The sequence below is a fragment of the Globicephala melas genome, chromosome 6 (assembly GCF_963455315.2).
Source record: "Globicephala melas chromosome 6, mGloMel1.2, whole genome shotgun sequence".
Lineage (NCBI taxonomy): Eukaryota > Metazoa > Chordata > Mammalia > Artiodactyla > Delphinidae > Globicephala > Globicephala melas.
Genome location: NC_083319.1, coordinates 68,537,426 through 68,556,122, shown reverse-complemented (window position 1 = coordinate 68,556,122; position 18,697 = coordinate 68,537,426). Strand labels below are relative to the sequence as shown.

General features: G+C 36.0%; 1 protein-coding gene across 5 annotated transcripts in view; it reads right to left on the bottom strand.

Moving 5' to 3' along the window:
- Positions 1–18,697, bottom strand: part of DENND4C (DENN domain containing 4C) — a 135,693-nt gene that overhangs the window by 46,424 nt on the left and 70,572 nt on the right. For 4 of the 5 annotated variants that reach the window (XM_030840586.2, XM_030840588.2, XM_060300970.1 and 1 more), the window contains 7 exons: positions 14,320–14,420; positions 13,068–13,286; positions 6,622–6,767; positions 4,662–4,697; positions 4,445–4,575; positions 2,407–2,539; positions 44–250 (listed from right to left, as the gene is read on the bottom strand). In XM_030840586.2, coding sequence (XP_030696446.1) covers positions 44–250; positions 2,407–2,539; positions 4,445–4,575; positions 4,662–4,697; positions 6,622–6,767; positions 13,068–13,286; positions 14,320–14,420 — 973 coding nt within the window. Of the gene's footprint in view, positions 1–43; positions 251–2,406; positions 2,540–4,444; positions 4,576–4,661; positions 4,698–6,621; positions 6,768–13,067; positions 13,287–14,314; positions 14,421–18,697 lie in introns of those variants that run through there. The other variant, XM_060300972.2, reaches the window with a different exon arrangement.

Genomic DNA, 18,697 nt, shown 5'->3' with positions numbered 1-18,697 from the left:
TAAAATTTATCTTAGTAACAATAACTCAATTTGTTATACTTGCCTCATCTAGAGGATCCACATCTGTTTTCCTCATCTTAATAAGTACATCATATGCCTGCTGAAGTGCTCTGACCTTAGGATGAGAAACTCTAACATAGGCTGGGAGACAAATAAACCATAAACTGTAACAGTGACTGAAGAGACACTTGGCCCATTGTGGTGGATTTGTATAACATCTCTTCGCCAACTTTTGAGCTGTTTTTATCTCCTAGAAAGAGAATAAATAAAACATCATGACATTCACTAAAATTCATTAGTATGACAGGAAAAGTCAGAAGTAAAAGGAAGAGAGGAATTTAATGTAAAATTTGACTCTAAAATCAAGCATTTCATAGTTTTGCTTTTGTGAATGGCTTCCTACTTAGTGCCCCATGGTTCTTTCTAGAAATAGAAGCACTTTATACTGTATTTTAACTATTTGGCAAGCAGGTGTCTCCTAATAGACTAGAAACTCCTTAAAAGCAGAGATCATTCATATTATTATAATACAATGGGTAACTAAGTGCCCCTCACACAGAAGGCACTCATATGTTTGATGAATGAAAGGGATTTCATTTATAGCTTAGAGTTCTATAGAATCATTCTTGAAAAGTCAGAGTCTTCTCACTCTTCCCCCTGATAAAAAGTTTAAGATGCCCTAGGCTATTCCCCACCAAGATTTCCACTCTACCTTCTGTGTTAATTCCTTCACTGACCGATTCGTTAAAAAGACCTATTCCTTTGCAGGCAACATAGTCTGAGAAAGATCACAGATCTTCCTACCTAACAGTTTTATGGCATGTTTTCTAGTTCTGATTTTCATTCTGATTTAGGTGGAAGAGAGAAAAAGGTATCAAAGTCACCTGCTGAGCGTTATCAAACTCTACATATTCCCAGAAACTACAGAGCCCTCCACACATGTCAGACTGCCACTGTCTGCTTTGCACTAAAGATCCCTCTGCTGGATGTGTCCTAAATAAACATATTGTTATGAGCTCTATTTCCAAGAGACTTGCCTGGAAAAAAAATTCTGGTGAAAATGAGATTTAAAGATGTAGTAGCAAAATTGTCACATTAAAAAAACTTGCCTTTATTAAGCTGATAATGGTTAAAAAAAAATTCCCCTCAGACAACACTGAGAGAATTGTATACTATATGGGATTGAGGATCACCTCAGGTTACCCCCCAGGATTTGAGGGACTGTACATGAATTGGTAAAACCTGAACTAAGAATTTCATTCTGAAATTTCCCATGTTTTGTAGACCCCCAAAATATCAGTATATGTATAAAGGATGTTCAATTTTAACTCACACCTAACCATAGTTTAACTCTTTATACCTACATCAGATATAGTATTAAAACAAGATGTCTAGGCTGTCCTAAGTTAACTCCCCTTAGAATGTAATATTTAGTAGAAAATATATTTACATTAACCATGAGGAAAAATCAAAATCACAATGAGATACCACTTCATATACGTTAGGATGGCTATAATCAAAAAGACAGAAGATAACAAGAATTAACAAGGATGTGGTAAAATTCCGACTGCTGGTGGGAATTTTAAATGGTGTACCCACTTTGGAAAACAGTCTGATAAGTTCTCAGAAGGTTAAACACAGAGTTACTATATGACACAGCAATTCTACTTTAGGCATATAACCCAAAGAAATGAAAACATATAACCACACAAACACTTGTACACAAATGTCTACAGCAGTACTATGCATAACAGCCGAAAAGTAGGAACCACCCACATGTACATAAATGGATAAATAAAATATTCTACCAATGGAATATCATTCAGCAATAAAAATACATGAAATACTGATACATTCTACAACACAGATGAACCTTAAAAACATTAGGCTAAGTGAAAGAAGCCAGTCACAAAATGCCACATATGTACAATTCCATTTTTATGAAATGCGCAGAACAGGCAAAACTATAGACACAGAAAATAGATTAGTGATTGCCTGGGGCTGTGGAAGATGGAGGAACTGGGGGGTTAACAGCTAAAGGGTACAGGCTTTCTTTTTAGGGTGATGAAAATGTTCACAATTGATTGTGATGGTGGCTGCACAACCCTGTGAAGATACTAAAAGCCAGTGAGTATACTTAAACAAGTGAATTGTATGGTGTATGAATTATGTTTCAATAAAGTTTTTTTTAAGTGTATTTAGTTCCCAAGGTTCTCTTAGAACATAAACATAAGCATTCAAAAACTTCAGCCTCAATATTATAAGTAGGGTTGCAAGAAATCGATTTTAATTCATTAACAACCATAGTGGGTCTTCAAATGATTGCTGTGGGTGACAAGTCTAAACTATGAGCTGCATATCACATATACATAGTTTACATTTTAAATTAGATAAAGGATATCTGACCTGTTTAGTTCTCTTAGCCATGAGAGCTGGACTGTTTGTAATGCTACTCCCAGTAGGGTGTCTACTAAAACAAAGTTTCAACTCCTGTGGTCTGTCAAAAAGCTTAAGGTCCAGTCTTGGAAAGTATTTGTAACTAAAATAAAAAGCAAAAATAGAACTGCTGATTTAAAGTACATTAACTCTTAATATTATGCCAGAATTTAGGTGAATATTACTAAACCTCAAAAGTACCCAATATTATTTTCCAAAATCCTTGTATAGAAATTTTTTTTTCAAAAATATAAGATGATGCAATTATAAGATACATAGACTATCTACATGGAAACTTTGGCTCCTCTGCAACCTATTATTTTCAATCAATCCCTAGAACACAGAAAACCCTGACATCTTGACAGAAGAATTAGTAACCCTTTCAACAGGACCCATGTGTTCAATGATAATTTATATTAAAAGATAACTTTTAGTATACTTTGTAATTTTGTTTTTCTTTATAAAAGTACCTTGCATTCACATTTACAAGGAAAAAATCCCGAATATTTTTATATTAGGGATGTGCCATAATTTAAGCAATTCTTTACTGTTGGACATTTTTAGGTTATTTCTCAATTTTTGCAATTAAGTATCTTTGTACATTTATCTTTGTGAATACTTTTACTTAATTTCTTAGAATAATGCCCAATAACAGAGTTTTCTATGGTAAATATTTATCAAGAAAATAAAAATTATTATAATCACCATCAAATTACTTCCAGAGAGGTTATACTTACATACACTCTAACTAGAAGGATAGCCTATTCTCAAGCTGATAGATTAAAAATGCTTCTACTACTCATTTGGTTTGCATTTCTTTAAATACTAGAAAAACTTAACATACTTTCATATTATCAACTATTGGGATTTCTTCTCAGAAATTGCCTAGTTATTTCCTTTGGCCAATCTTCTTCTGAAATATATTGCCTTTCCTATTTGATTTACTTATTTGTCAATATCTGCATTCCAATGCATAATGATCAAAGCCAAATTAAAAAAGAGTTCTATAATTAACATGCAATCAAAATAGTACTTAATTAAACCACTCAATCTCAGGTATACATTTTTCATTCTTATGGAGTCCTGGTGAGATTATATATTAATTCTATATTTTTGGAAAACACTTATTTTATATTCCCTTTGCCCCAGAAATTCTTTTATGAATACAGCCAAAGAAAATAACTGTGCATACACACAAAGGTAGAGATAGCAAAGAACTATAAATAAATCCACAGGAGACTAGTTTAACAAATCACAATAAATGCATGCAATGTGGTTATTTAAAATGAATGGCACAAAAATATATATTGGCATGGAAAAATGTTCAGACCATTAAAGGCAAACACATGTCACAAAGAATATGCGCAAGATGAACTAATATTTGTTTTAAGTATAGTAAATGCAAATTTATGTACAAAAAGACAGAAAAGATATACATATAATTGTTAACAGACATTAAGTATTGGTGCTAAAACGATGTGCTAGTTTTTTTGTTTGATTTTCTAAACCTATTAAATGGTATTCAAATGATCATAATAATAAACAATCAAACATTTTAATTTCTTAAAAGACTCCCATCCAAATCCTATAAGTTTATTTTAATAAAGAATGATTCCTGGCCCTCTACTTTTAAGTTTTCTCTGATATATTACTAATGCATAAGAATTTCACAGTCCTTATATTGACAACAAAATCCCCCAAAGGGAGGGGGAACCTCACAAAAGTAAATTTTTTCTTCTTCAGAAATGAAATTTTTAAAGATTAAAATATGGTAAATGTTTAGGTTAACAGTGATAAACATCTGGTTTCCCTTCCAAGGGGGCTGTCCAATTCTTAAATTACAATACCTGGTGATATCTCCATAAAATGTTCATCTCCATTAGTTCACCAAATACATTTTGAAAATGACCTTCACAAATGATTATTATACAACATATCTACTAATAATCACAAAAGATCAAATTATTAAAGCTGTGCCCAAACAACTGTTTAAAAAAATTCCTGTTACCTGTACTTTGGTGACAGATCCTTTCCATCATCAGGCGGTGGCTCGGGTGGCATTATGAACACAGTATGCTCACTTTTCTGTGAGTCATCTAGCTCTATCAATTTGGTGTCTTCTGCTGAATCAAAATCAACCTAAAAATAATTATTTTCTCCAATTAATTTGCATATAAGCAAGACGTGATTCTGAAACGTTAAAACTTTAATTTAAGAAAAAATACCTTATCTGTTTTCTCTGTGCCTTTATCAGGAAACAACTAGAAAAAAAGAAAAAAATTCTTAGTGAAAATGTCTCCTCTGAATTTAATAGAGATTATCTTAAATTATTATTTAAAAAACTATCCTTTTACTAGGCTACTAGGCTCCATAGTACTAGGCTAAAATATAATATTTCTCTTACGGCTATTAAGAGAGAAGCAATTTATTTTGACTGGTTTCTTCATAAATCCCTCTTTAGAAGCAGAAGATGGGGAGGGGGTGGGATGAATCGGGAGATTGGGATTGACATATATATATACTAATATGTGTAAAACAGATAACTAATAAGAACTAATAAGAAAATTAATTAATTAATTATTTTAAAAAAGAAGCAGCAAAAGATGGGCAATCACAAGGAGAACCTGGCTTCTCAAATCAAAAATTTCATTATTACTAAACCCCTGCATTACTGATTGATATTATCTAAGCTTCTCTCTAACTGAATGATAATGGACTATCAATATTTAAGTAAACAAAAACGTTGAAAAGTTTTAATCATATCCCTGGAGTTTTAGATCACATGGATATAATGGGAGAAAATTATTCAAGTCTTCTAAGATACAGGAATCATTAGGAGCCTATAAAAATTACATCATAATATTCTACCTTTTTTGGATAAAATCTCCAACTTTATATAATATAGAGTTTGCACAATCAGCCCCAAGACCCACTTAGCAAAAATAAGAGCTCTATTAAAAAAATGAGAAAAAATATGTGAGTTATAACTGTCAAAAATCAACTTAAACTTCCTTACGATGGGTGAGTAAAGCTTTAAAATTTAACATATTTCCGGGGCTTCCCTGGTGGCGCAGTGGTTGAGAGTCTGCCTGATGATGCAGGGGACACGGGTTCGTGCCCCGGTCTGGGAAGATCCCACATGCCGCAGAGCGGCTAGGCCCGTGAGCCATGGCCGCTGGGCCTGCGCGTCCGGAGCCTGTGCTCCGCAGTAGGAGAGGCAGCAGCAGTGAGAGGCCCGCGTATCACACAAAAAAAATAAAAATAAAAAGTGGGCTTCCCTGGTGGCGCAGTGGTTGAGAGTCCGCCTGCCAATGCAGGGGACGCGGGTTCGTGCCCCCATCTGGGAGGATCCCACATGCTGTGGAGCGGCGGGCCCGTGAGCCATGGCCGCTGAGCCTGCGCGTCCGGAGCCTGTGCTCCGCAACGGGAGAGGCCACAACAACGAGAAGCCCGCGAACCGGAAAAAAAAAAAAAAAAAAAAAAAAAATTTAACATATTTCCAAATAGCTTCCATTAGGACAAAAGAAATATATTAGCAAAAGTATTTGGAAAAACGTTAAAACAAAAGAACACAGGACTTAACACAGGACTTCCATTACCCATAGAGCTAAACTTTCTTTTTGTTTTGTTCATTTTTTGTTTTTGATTTTTTTTTTGGCTGCACTGCACGACTTGTGGAATCTTAGTTCCCTGAACAGGGATCGAACCCAGGCCTTCAGCAGTAAAAGCATGGAGTCTTAACCACTGGACTGCCAGGGAATTCCTAAAACTAAACTTTTTTAATGAACTACTAAATCTTATCTTATTCACGTAAAAAAAAAAAATTTAGGAGCTTCAATGAAATGTTCTTAGTACTTAATTACAAAACCAAAGTGAGATTCAAAGAGAAAAATTAACTATGTATGGCAGTACTAGATGCCACAAAGGAAAATAATTCTTACATTAAGCCCAGAATCGGACACTCGCATGTGTGTACACACACACACACACACACACACACACACACACACACACACACACACACACACACACACACACACACACACACACACACACACACACACACACACACCACCTATAATGCCTTCCTCAGGTCATTTGGGCTAATAATAACAATGATGATTATAAAGGTAAACAAACTGTTAAATTTTTTCCTTAATACTGACATATAGGACAAACTTTTACCTTTTCTATGCAGTCATCAAAAAAAGCCAATCCAGTATCTTTATCACTTACAAAACTACATTCTTCAATGAAACGAATAAAAATCTGTGTTTTGGTTAAAAGGGTGTAGAATTTTGTATAGGCACGATCTCGACTTTTTAAAAATCCTGAAGAAAATAAAATTAGAATTAAATTCAGATTTTAAAGTGGAACTAGATGTTATATTATTTTAAACTTGTATATATCCATATTATTTTCTCTTTATATATATATATACAAAGGGAAAGAGAAAGAAATATATATATTACAGGAAATAGATATCTTCTACAATATATATTAAGGGACCATAGTCCCTTCTGCCTGATTCAACCACAAAAATCCTTAACTTATACCATTAACCTTTTCACTGAAATCTGCGTCTCCTATAAGGAGCCTCTAGCCCTATAGCTCTCAAGTAGAAACTTCTGATACTCTGCATACTCACAAGCAGGAAGGGTCAAGTCCTTCCTCTGCAATGCCACCACACAATTATTTCTGTATCATCTTGTAAAAATCTCTGCTCATCTGGCTATTATTCCACCCATTTCCCTACTAACTGTAGGCACCTAGTGACTTCAGGGACACCCTCTCCCCTTCATTCACTGAAGATCAGGGCACCTAATTCAAAGTCTTCTCCTCTCCAACTCCTACCATCATCATTCTTCAACACCCATAAAGACCAACCATCCAACATTTTAATGAGTTTTTAATTCCTTAACTTTCAATGACCTGTGGTCTATTCCACCTCAATCACCAACTTCTACACATAGTTACACACTCCCTGGACTTTTCTTGGTAGCACTGTAAACAGCTCTGCCTCCCAAATCTCTAATTTACATATTACTCCCTGACCATTACCCCTGTCTAGCTGGTATGCTTAAGTTCTTCCTACCAAGCCTTTTGTGTGGGGGATGGGGTAAGGAAGAAGATCGTTCTATGTACACCCTCCTATCTTCACGTCTCTCTCTCTCAAATATTGATTCTATGTCTGTGTACATCATTTCAATTACTTTCTTGTCAACACTCTCAATTTTTACTCCTTTTTGTCAAACTCATCTAGTATGACCTAGCCCTGGAGCAATGTATTGCCTGCTTTCTCTGAATCTGCGCCAGTGTGGCTAAGCACAAGATGCGGTTGGGAGGAGGCGCCGTTACATAACCAGGTGGATCAGAACCACTTATACCTTCATCCCTGACCAGCAACCCCACTACATTTCTGGAGTCTGAATTCCCTTTACCCGTGTTTTCACAGTTATTTCCAATGTTTAAATACTCTCCCTCCATGTTCTCTCCCTCATCCCTGAATAATAATACTTTATATTGCAGAGAAAATGAAAATCATTAAATGAGAACTACCTTCATTATTTCACTATAAAATCTATGACTCTTTCTGCAGCTATCATTTATTCCTTACTTTGTTTTACAATGAGTGTGACCCTCCTCCTATCTAAGGCCAAGCCCACCTTGGGATTCCAGGCCTTTCAGTGTTCTCTGGACAATACTCCCTCTCTATTAGCTAGTAACCAGTATACTCAAGTCTCTCTCATTTTAAAAAACCTTTCCTTAGACCATTTTCCAAAGAGGACATTCAGAGGGCCAACAGGCACATGAAAAGATGCGCAACATCATTAATCATCAGAGAAATACAAATCAAAACCACAATGAGACATAACCTCACACCTGTCAAAATGGCTATCATCAAAAAGAACACAAATAACAAATGTTGGTGAGGGTGTGGAGAAAAGGGAACCCTCGTGCACTGTTGGTGGAAACGTAAATTGTTGCTGCCACTATGGAAAACAGTATGGAGGATTCTCAAAAAACTATGAGAAACCACATGATCCAGCAATTCCACTCCAGGGTATGTATATGGAAAAAACAAGAACACTAATTCAAAAAGATATATGCACCTCAATGTTCATAGCAGCACTATTTACAATAGCCAAGACCTAACTGGTTGACCGATGAATGGATAAAGAAGTTTTGCTATATATATATACACAATGGAATATTATTTATCCATAAAGAAGAATGAAATTCTGCCATTTGCAACAACATGGATGAGTATAATGCTTAGTGAAATAAGTCAGACACAGAAAAATACTCTATGTTATCACTTTTATATGAAATCTAGAAGGGGAACCAAATTAGTAAATATAATAAAAAAGAAACAGACTCACAGATATAGAAAACAAACTAGTGGTTACAAGTGGGGAGAGGGAAGGGGGGAAGGGTTAGGTAAGGGTAGGGGGTTAAGAGGTACAAACTATTATGCATAAAATAAGTAAGCTATGAGGACATACAACACAGGGAACATAGCCAATATTTTATAATAACTATAAATGGAGTATAACCTTTAAAAATTGTGAATCACTATGTTGTACACCTGTAACATACAAATATTGTACATCAATTATACTTTAACAAATAAATAAAATAAAAAATCTTTTCCTTAACAAATAATTAGATCCTTTCCTTTTCTGCTGTTTCCCTTCTCAATAAAGGGCACAACCATCCACTCTGTGGTTAAAGACAAGAATCTCAAAGTTGTTCTTGACATCTCCCTCTATCTTACATCCCATATTCAACTGCCAAGTTCTATTCAGTCTGCCTCCTAAAAATCATTCTTCTATTCATACTACCAACTAATCCAGGTCACTTCCACTGATCACTTGGACCAATGCACTAACCAACTAATAAGCAGATCCATACTTTGGATGCCCCCAATTCAATCTGCAGAGAAGCCAAAGAGATTTTTTTTTAACATTAAACATGATCTTTTAAAAATGCAAACCTGATCCTATTGCCTACTTAAATATCCCTCCCTGACTTGCAATTACTCTTGGAATAAAGACGGAAACCCTTCATTAGTCCTAAAAGATCCAACATGATCTGGCTCACGCCCACCATTTCAAGCATTGTTTTTGAGCCACTTTCCCCTCCAGCCTTTCTTTCTATGATGCTTCAGGACATTCCACATGCTGTGGTCCTTACTACATCCCCTTAAGGTATTAGTTAGTTGAGAAAGACTTCAATAAAATAGAAATAAATTATTCTTGACAAGTGGTAAGAAAAAGTCTTTTTTTCTTCTTCTAATGGATCTAGGCAATGATCAGCAAAGGCTGCTAATACAATTAAATGAAAGGCTGGTGGGGAAACTATCAATATAATGAATGGATGAGCCTGATAAAACTTGAACCCATGGATCAATCTTGAGAGCACTAAAAATGGGACACAGCCAGACTTGCAGTAAGTAGTGAGCATCATGTGTTTTAGCACCACTTGCCAAGAAAACTGAACCTGAATATAATCAAGCTCTAGATCAGTACTGCTTAATTCAGTAACCACTACACACATGTGGCAATTCAGCAATTAAAATGTGGTTGGTCTTTAATGAACCACATACCCAAAGCCACATCACTATTAAGTTGTGGAGCTGGAATTTGAACAGACAGTCTGACTTCTGAGTCCATGCCATTATTAGTGATTTATATCCAGAGGCGAAGGTTCAGGGAAAAAAAAAAAAAAAAAAAGTGGCTGGTCCAAACTGAGATGTGCTATAAGTATAAAACACACACCAATTTCAAAGCCTTAGTATGGAAAAAGAATGTAAAATATTTCATTAAAATTTTTACAATTTGATTACATGTCAAAGTGATACATTTTGGATGTATTAAGTTAGAGAAAACATATTATTAAAATTAACTTCCCCTACTGCTTTTTAAAAAACTGTGTCTACTAGAAAATCTTAAATTATATATGTGGCTCCCATTATATTTCTTTTGAACAATGTGGCTCTTATTCCAACCAGAAGTTTACAGGAAATATAGATGAAAAAAATGTTAACACCATGGGGATACAATCAGATAAAAACACATATAACTTCAGGAAATTCTAAACACAGTTTATGGGTGAAATGATGTCCTACTTGGAATTTAGAAAGAAAGGGAGGGGTGGAGGAGGGGAGGAGAAAAGGACGAAGGAAGAGTAAAATGAACATAGGAGAAACTAAAACAACAGAATGTAGATTGCTACTACTGCTGAAGTTGGAAGGTAGCTACGTTATTCTCCCTACTTTTATTCATGTTTGTTAAAGTATCCCTAAAAAAAAGTTAACCCAAAACCCACAGCTAAATCCTATTCTTTTTTCAGGCCCAAGCTTAACTGTTACTTCTTCAGGGAAACTTTCCCCTGACCTAGCTCTCTTACTGTAACCAATACTTTCCTTTACAACACACTCAGTAAAATGTGTTATTTTATTGTCAAATGTATATATCCCTTGTTAGACCAAATGCTACCCTGTTAACAAAAACCTTAGGCCTCAGACACTAGTTAAATATCTTTCTAAATTCCATTAGTAATGCCTCTCTTCTACTTAGAATGACAGAGAATGAATTAGTGACCCACTACTGTCCATTAGAAAAACTCCATATTCTTAGTCTGGCATTTGAGACTACTCATAATCCGAGCTCTAATCTTATTTTCTGCTTTATCTTCCACAACACCTCTAAAGCTCCTCACTTGGTCAAATTGTACCATTAAAACTTTTTTCCCGAACATGCCATTATGGGCTGAACTGTGTCACCCCAAAATTCTTATGCTGAAGTCCTAACTCCCAGGATTTCAAAGTGTGACTGTATTTGCAGATATGGCCTTTAAAGAAGTAATTAAGTCAAACTTAAGTAAATAAACTAGGGTGGGCTCTAATCTAATATGAGTGGTGTCCTTAAGAGACAAGAACATTTAGATACAGATTCGCACAGAAGGAAGTCTATGTGAAGATACAGGGAGAAGACAGCCATCTACGAGTCAAGGAGAGAGGCCTCAGAGGAATCCAATCCTAGCTACACACTGATCTCAGATCTCTAGCCTCCAGAATCCTGAAAAAAAAAAAACAAAAACAATTTTCCGTTGTTTAAGCCAGGGGTCCCCAATCCCCGGGACACGGACCAGTATCGGTCCACAGCCTGTTAGGAATGGGGCCACATGGCAGGAGGTGAGCGGCAAGCGAGTGACCGAAGCTTCATCTGCCGCTCCCCATCACTCCCCATCGCTGGCATTACCACCTGAACCATCCCCCCCACCCTACCCCGTCCATGGAAAAACTGTCTTCCACGAAACTGGTCTCTGGTGCCAAAAAGGTGGGGGAGCGCTGGTTTAAGCCGGCCAATCAATGGCATTTTGTTATGGCAGCCCTGGCAAACTAATACACATGCCTTGTGCTTTTGTTCTTGAGCTTCCTTCCACTTCATTATTACCACTAGCAATAATACTGTTATCATGAGTATTGTAAAGTACTTTTTCTAGTTGCTTCACATACATTTTCTCATCTAATCTTCACAATTGTGCATGAATTAGGTATCATCCTCATTTTATTAATGACAAAACAGAACCCCAGGAAGGCTTCATAAATAGCAAAGTGGAAATTCTAATTCAGATCTGACTTTTAATGTCTAGTGTTTTTTAGAAAGCCTTTCTTGCTCATCTCCATTTATAAATTCTACCCATTCTTTAAAGTCATGCTCTTCTTCCATGAAGTCTTCCAAAACACTCATTTGGAAGAATGTTCCCTTTTTCTGAATTTTTATGTCCTCTCACTGAATGATTATGTAAAATCTGTTTTCTTCAGTACTTGCTCTATTTTTAAAAACACGTTAGATCATTCTCCACTGGGTATCCCATGGAGCTGGATTTTACACTTCTTTATATCCCTACATAATAACTAGTGGGGTTTGGTAAATGGCGACTAAATATTTGAGAGATAAGTTGTCCCAAAGCAGAAATGAGAAAAGACAAAAGGACTATTAGGAAAATACAGATTAAAAAATAATAATAATAACTGCAGGGTCAAATTATAGCTATGTAAAATAATTATCATATGAATACTGATGTATCGCTAAGGTTGCCACTACATATATGAGAGCTGCTGAATAACAACAAAAATCTTCATAATTCCCGAAAATAACAAACACTAAAACGAATGAGTATGGTGTTTTCCCCTGGAACAAGGCTGTATTTTTCAAAAATTTAAAAAAACTGGTGGCTTTATTCCAAAAACTCTTTATTAGAGAATACTGTAAAGCCCAGAGTGTATAAAGTCAAGAATCATGCAAAGTGGAGAAAACACCTAAAAACAAACCACCAGCTTTATTCTACTAAGATAACTGATTAGAGTACTATAAATGTCAGCAACATCTTTGACATTTCATAATTAAATACCTCCAGTTTCAAATTTCTCAGGAAAAAAATGGGGTATAAAAATTAAAATAAATTCTATTCATAGAGCTAGATTACAAATACACAGAAGACCATCATATTTTAATATGAATTTCTAAGAACTTATATAGTAGCACTATATTTGGTAGCACTACCAAACAGAAATTTTTTTCATTTCAATAAAAAGTATTTATATTTTCAATGCCACTCACCCTGTCGGTCAAACAATGAATCAGCAGCTGTGGCTTTATTTGAAGGAGCCTCTGTGATTGGTCTGAGATATGTTCTGTATCCTTTTAAAATGGATGCCATAAAGCGCAAAAATGCCTCCTGAATTTCCATCTCAAGTTGTGTCATCTTCTTTTGCCAGGAGAAATCTGCTTCAATTGGAGTCATCTCAATCGCTGAACCTTCCTGAGTTTTTCGGTGAACTGACAAATGAAGAAGAGAAAATGGCATTAATACATAATGTTATATATATAATAATTCGACAAGGGAATTGTCAAAATAAAGCCCATGACTTCCTGAAATTCCTCTTTATTAATGTAAAGGGATCACTGGCAGGGGCTAACAGGGAGGGCACAGATGGGGCACAGAAGACATGTTCAAAAAACCATAAACCATGGGACTTCCCTGGTGGCACAGTGGTTAAGAATCCACCTGCCAATGCAGGGGACACAGGTTCCAGCCCTGGTCTGGGAAGATGCCCCACACCGTGGAGCAACTAAGCCCGTGTTCCACAACTACTAAGCCTGTGCCCTATAGCCCGCATGCCACAACTACTGAAGCCCACGCGCCTAGAGCCCGTGCTCTGCAACAAGAAAAGCCACCGCGATGAGAAGCCCGCACACCACAATGAAGAGTAGCCCCTGCTCGCTGCAAGTAGAGAAAGCCCACGCACAGCAGTGAAGACCCAACACAGCCAAAAATAAATAAAAAGCAAAAGAAAACAAAACAGGGGCTTCCCTGGTGGTGCAGTGGTTGAGAGTACAGCTGCCAATGCAGGGGACACGGGTTCATGCCCTGGTCTGGGAGGATCCCGCATGCCGCGGAGTGGCTGGGCCCATGAGCCATGGCCGCTGAGCCTGTGCGTCCGGAGCCTGTGCTCCGCAACGGGAGAGGCCACAACAGTGAGAGGCCCGCGTACCGCAAAAAAACAAAACAAAACAAAAAAACATGAACCACAACAGTAGTATCTTACTATTGGAGTTCTGTTTTGTAATGAGACTCCCTTTAAGCAGAGTAAAATTATGTCTAAATCTAAGAATTTTCTTATATACATTCTTTCATTAGAAATATCCCTTCCTGGGAATTCCCTGGCAGTGCAGTGGTTAGGACTCTGCACTCTCACTGCAGAGGGCCTGGGTTCAATCCCTGGTTGGGGAACTAAGATCCCACAAGACATGCAGCATGGCAAAAAACAAACAAACAAACAAAAAATCCCTTCCTTTTTCCTCACATTACCCGAAGATAGCTGGGGATACAATTTCTTCAAGGTGCTAATCAGATTTTTGCATGGCTTTTTGGGAAGCTGCTTCCAGTTCATGTTCTTCTTTTCATCTGATCTATTAAATAACAACATGATTAATAAAGTCCGTTATCATCTGTTTTTACTTAAACAAAATTCTTATGTCAAACTAAAAAAGAAAATGCAAAGGGTATTTTTACTGAAGTTACAATTTGAGAATCTGAACAAGTGGTTTTCAAGAAGTTCTCTTTTCATTTTAACCAACCTCAGTCAAATTTGGTCATCTCATTCTAACCCTCCAACATAGATTTTCATTAACTGGAGTTATGAATACAACACAAGTCTTGTTTCAAAGTTACATTTTAGAATTATAATATTTTAAGTGTCAAACTTAACTGACTTGAGACTTCAAACTACCTATTAGAAGCAAATCTCGACAAATATCAGCATCAGTAGCATACAGAGCATGTTCTCACCACAATTCAAACGAGTCACGATTTAAGAAAAAGAAATTACTTTGGAAGTTCAAAAGAACACTTTTAAATAATGCATGAGTCAAATAAAATATTTTTACAGAATTAGAAACGTTTAAAACGCTACAAAGATGAAAGCACTATGTACCAACCATGGGCTGGAGCTAATGTCAGGCCAATATCACTTATGAACATCAATGCTAGCATCTTAAATTCTTAGAGAATTTAATCCACTAGCACATTAAAAAAAAAGAGAAAGAGAAAGATGTTTACTTTAGGAATGCAGGGTTGTTTACTACTAACTGATTTTATAATGTAATTTACCACACTAAGATTAAAGGAGAAAAACTTAATACTCATCTGAATAGTTGTACAAAAGCATTATAAAGTTCACCACCTATTTATGATTTAAAAAAAGAAATTGCTTTTAATCTAGAAGTGGAAGGAAGGTTCCTTAATTTATTATTAAGCAATCAAAACCCTAAAGTGGGGCTAACAAACCTTTTCTATAAAGAATCAGATAGTAAGTATTTTTTGCTTTCAGGACCACAGGACCTCTGTTACAACTACTCAAATATGCCACTGTAGCATGAAAGCAGCCTCAGACCACATGTAATTGAATGAGCATGGCTATGATACAATAAAATTTTATTTACAAAAACAGGCCTTGGGCCAGCTGTCAATTCTTGCTTTAAAGCATAAAGATACTTAATGATGAACTGCTCAAACCATTCCCTTTGAAATTAGGAACAAGACAAGATACCAATTATGAATATTTCTATTCAATATTACACTAGGATCCTAGCCAGAGAATTAAGACAAGAAATTCTTAAATATGTAAGTTGTAGAGGATATGATTGTTTATAGTCAGAAAATTGAAGAGAATCTACAAGCAAATGAAAATAAGAGAATTCAAGTAAGCTGCTGGACAGCAGACCACTACATAAAAAATCAATAGCATAGTTATACTCCAGGAACTAACAAATAAAAAATGTAATTAAAATACCATTTACAGTAGCAATAAAAACCGTAAGGTACTTAGGAATAAGTTTAACAAAAGGTGTGCCCGATCTTTACAGAGAAAACTGAAACAGTTATTGAAAAACCTCTAAAAACACCTATGAAGTAAAATACAACATTCACGGGTACTGAGACTTTATGTCAAAATGATCTTATTTGCCCCCAAATTAATCTATGAATTCAATAGAATTCTAACAAAAAATCACAACAGAATTTTGCATGGAATTTAAAAAACTAATTAAAATTTATATGAAAAAGCAAAAGACCAAATATAGTCAAAACAATTTTAAAGAATAAGCAGTAAAGAGACTTGCCATTTCACATCATTTTTTTAAACAATGTTATTGAGATATAACTCACATACCATACAATTTATTCATCTGAAGTGTGCAATTTGATGGTTTTCAGTATATTCAGAGTTGTTTTAACAACCACAATTAATTTTAGAGTATTTTCATCACCTCAAAAAGAAACCCCACACCCTCTTAGTCACTAACCCACAATTCCCCCATCCTCCCATCCCAAAGTAACCACTAATCCATTTTCTGTGTCTACAGATTTGCCTTGGGCATTTCAAATAAATGGGATCATATAAGGTCTTTTAGCATGAGGTTTTCAAGGTTCATCCATGTTGCAGACAACTTAATTTTCAAGTCATTAAGATAATCTGATGCTGGCAAGAGACTAAAACAAACCAAAGGAACAGAAAATAAGCCTGGATACATACCCACACAAATATAAAAACTGATATGTGATGGTATTGACTCTGAAGACAGGTGGGAAAGAGATGAACTGATCATCCAATAAACAGTGCTATGTGACAACTGTTTACTCATGTTAAAAAAAAATAAAATGGTATCTCTATGTCTCATCATACACTAATAATACCAAGTTTAGCTAAATTAAAGGTCTAAATGAGAAAGTCAAAACCTCACAACTTTAAGAATATCCAGGATAATATTTCATGACCTCAAGGCAGAGGATTTCATGTACAAGAACCAAAAATGGCAATCCATAAAGAGAAACTGAGAGCTGTGATCAATTAATATAAGTTTCTGTTCATCAAAAGACACAACAGAATGAAAATACAAATCACAGTGTGGCACAAGCTATTTGCAATGCATATAACAGACTAAGAATTACTTCCAGATTATATAAAGGCCTTATACAAATCAAAAGAAAAAGACAAACAACCCAACAGGAAAATGTACCAAAAAAGGAGGGAAAAACCAAAGGGCAAAAAGAAATTAAAACACCTCATTTGCTACTAATGAGGGAAATGTGAATTAAAGCCACAGTGACATCCCATTACCATCAAGTTGGCAAAAATTTGAAAGTTTGATCATAACAAGTACTGACAATGATATGGAACAAAGAGAACTTTCGTTTGCTGATGAAGAGGGGAAAGAGCAATATGGCATTAGCTATGCCTAGCAACCAACATTAGCTCTTCTAGGTATATGTTTCAGAGGAATTTTAACCATGTACTCAAAGAAATATGCATAATAATGATCAGAGCAGTTTTGTTCATAATTGCAAAATCTAACTACAATCTAAATACCCATCAACACTGATAAACACTGAAGACAAAGTAGAGCTACGTGTATCAACATGGATGAACCGCATAGAGAATGATGAGTAAAAAAGCAATTCACAGAAAACTATACAAACATCAATTTTTAAAGCATGAAAACCAAAATGTCATTTATACTAATACATATATAATATGTATTAGTGGGTGGAATCTGGGAGGAAGATTCATGCAAGTTATTTACATTATTCTCTATAATTCTTCGGTATCTAGAACATTTCATAATTCTGTAAGTACAATTAAGCAGAGTTCAAAATTATTTTACAAAACAGTGCTTTGAACAATAGAAATTATATAGAAGTTATTTAAACCTGGGCAAAATTAAGAATCTCTATAATAGGGCTTCCCTGGTGGCGCAGTGGTTGAGAGTCCGCCTGCCGATGCAGGGGACACGGGTTCGTGCCCCGGTCCGGGAAGATCCCACATGCCACGGAGCGGCTGGGCCCATGAGCCATGGCCGCTGAGCCTGCGCGTCCGGAGCCTGGGCTCCGCAACGGGAGAGGCCACAACAGTGAGAGACCCGCGTACAGAAAAAAAAAAAAAGAATCTCTATAATATTCTTTTATTCAGAACAGTAAATAAAATGAGGTAAATATCTGAGTTAAAACTTCAAAATCATTTCCAAAGGCACCACAATATATACAACCTTGAAATAACTGTTTTTCAGGGATAGTTACTGAAAAACAATGAAATGTGTATGACAAGAAATATTTAGTGCTTCCAAGCAGTTCATTATTTCCAGGCTGTAAGTAAATCTAAATACACATAGTAGAGATCAATCAAGATGGTAGACTAAGAGGACATGGAGCTCACTTCCCCCCATGAACACATCAAAAAATACATCTACATGTGGAACAATTCTCATGAAAAACTAACTGAAAACTGGCAGATGGACTCCTGTACCACCAAGGCTGTAAGAAAGATACACATGGAAGGGAAGAAAAGTGATTGGGTTGGGACCTGTGCCCAGGGGAGGGGACTCAGAGGAAATGGGAGATTACACAGGTGGACACCCTCTCAGGGGAGTGAGTGATGAGAGCCATAGATAGGGCACCCCAGTCCTGGAGTCCTACGCAGGGTAGACAAGCCCCCTTGGCTGGCTGGAGGACCACTGGGACTAACAAGAGGCAAAAAGAAAAACAGAAAAAAAAGAAAAACAAATTTAAAAAAATGGAAACAGTTTAAGAGATCTACAGAATAACATTAAACATACCAACATTCACATTATAGGGATACCAAGAGACAGAAAAGGGGATCAAAAATGTATTTGAGAAAATTATGGCTGAAAAC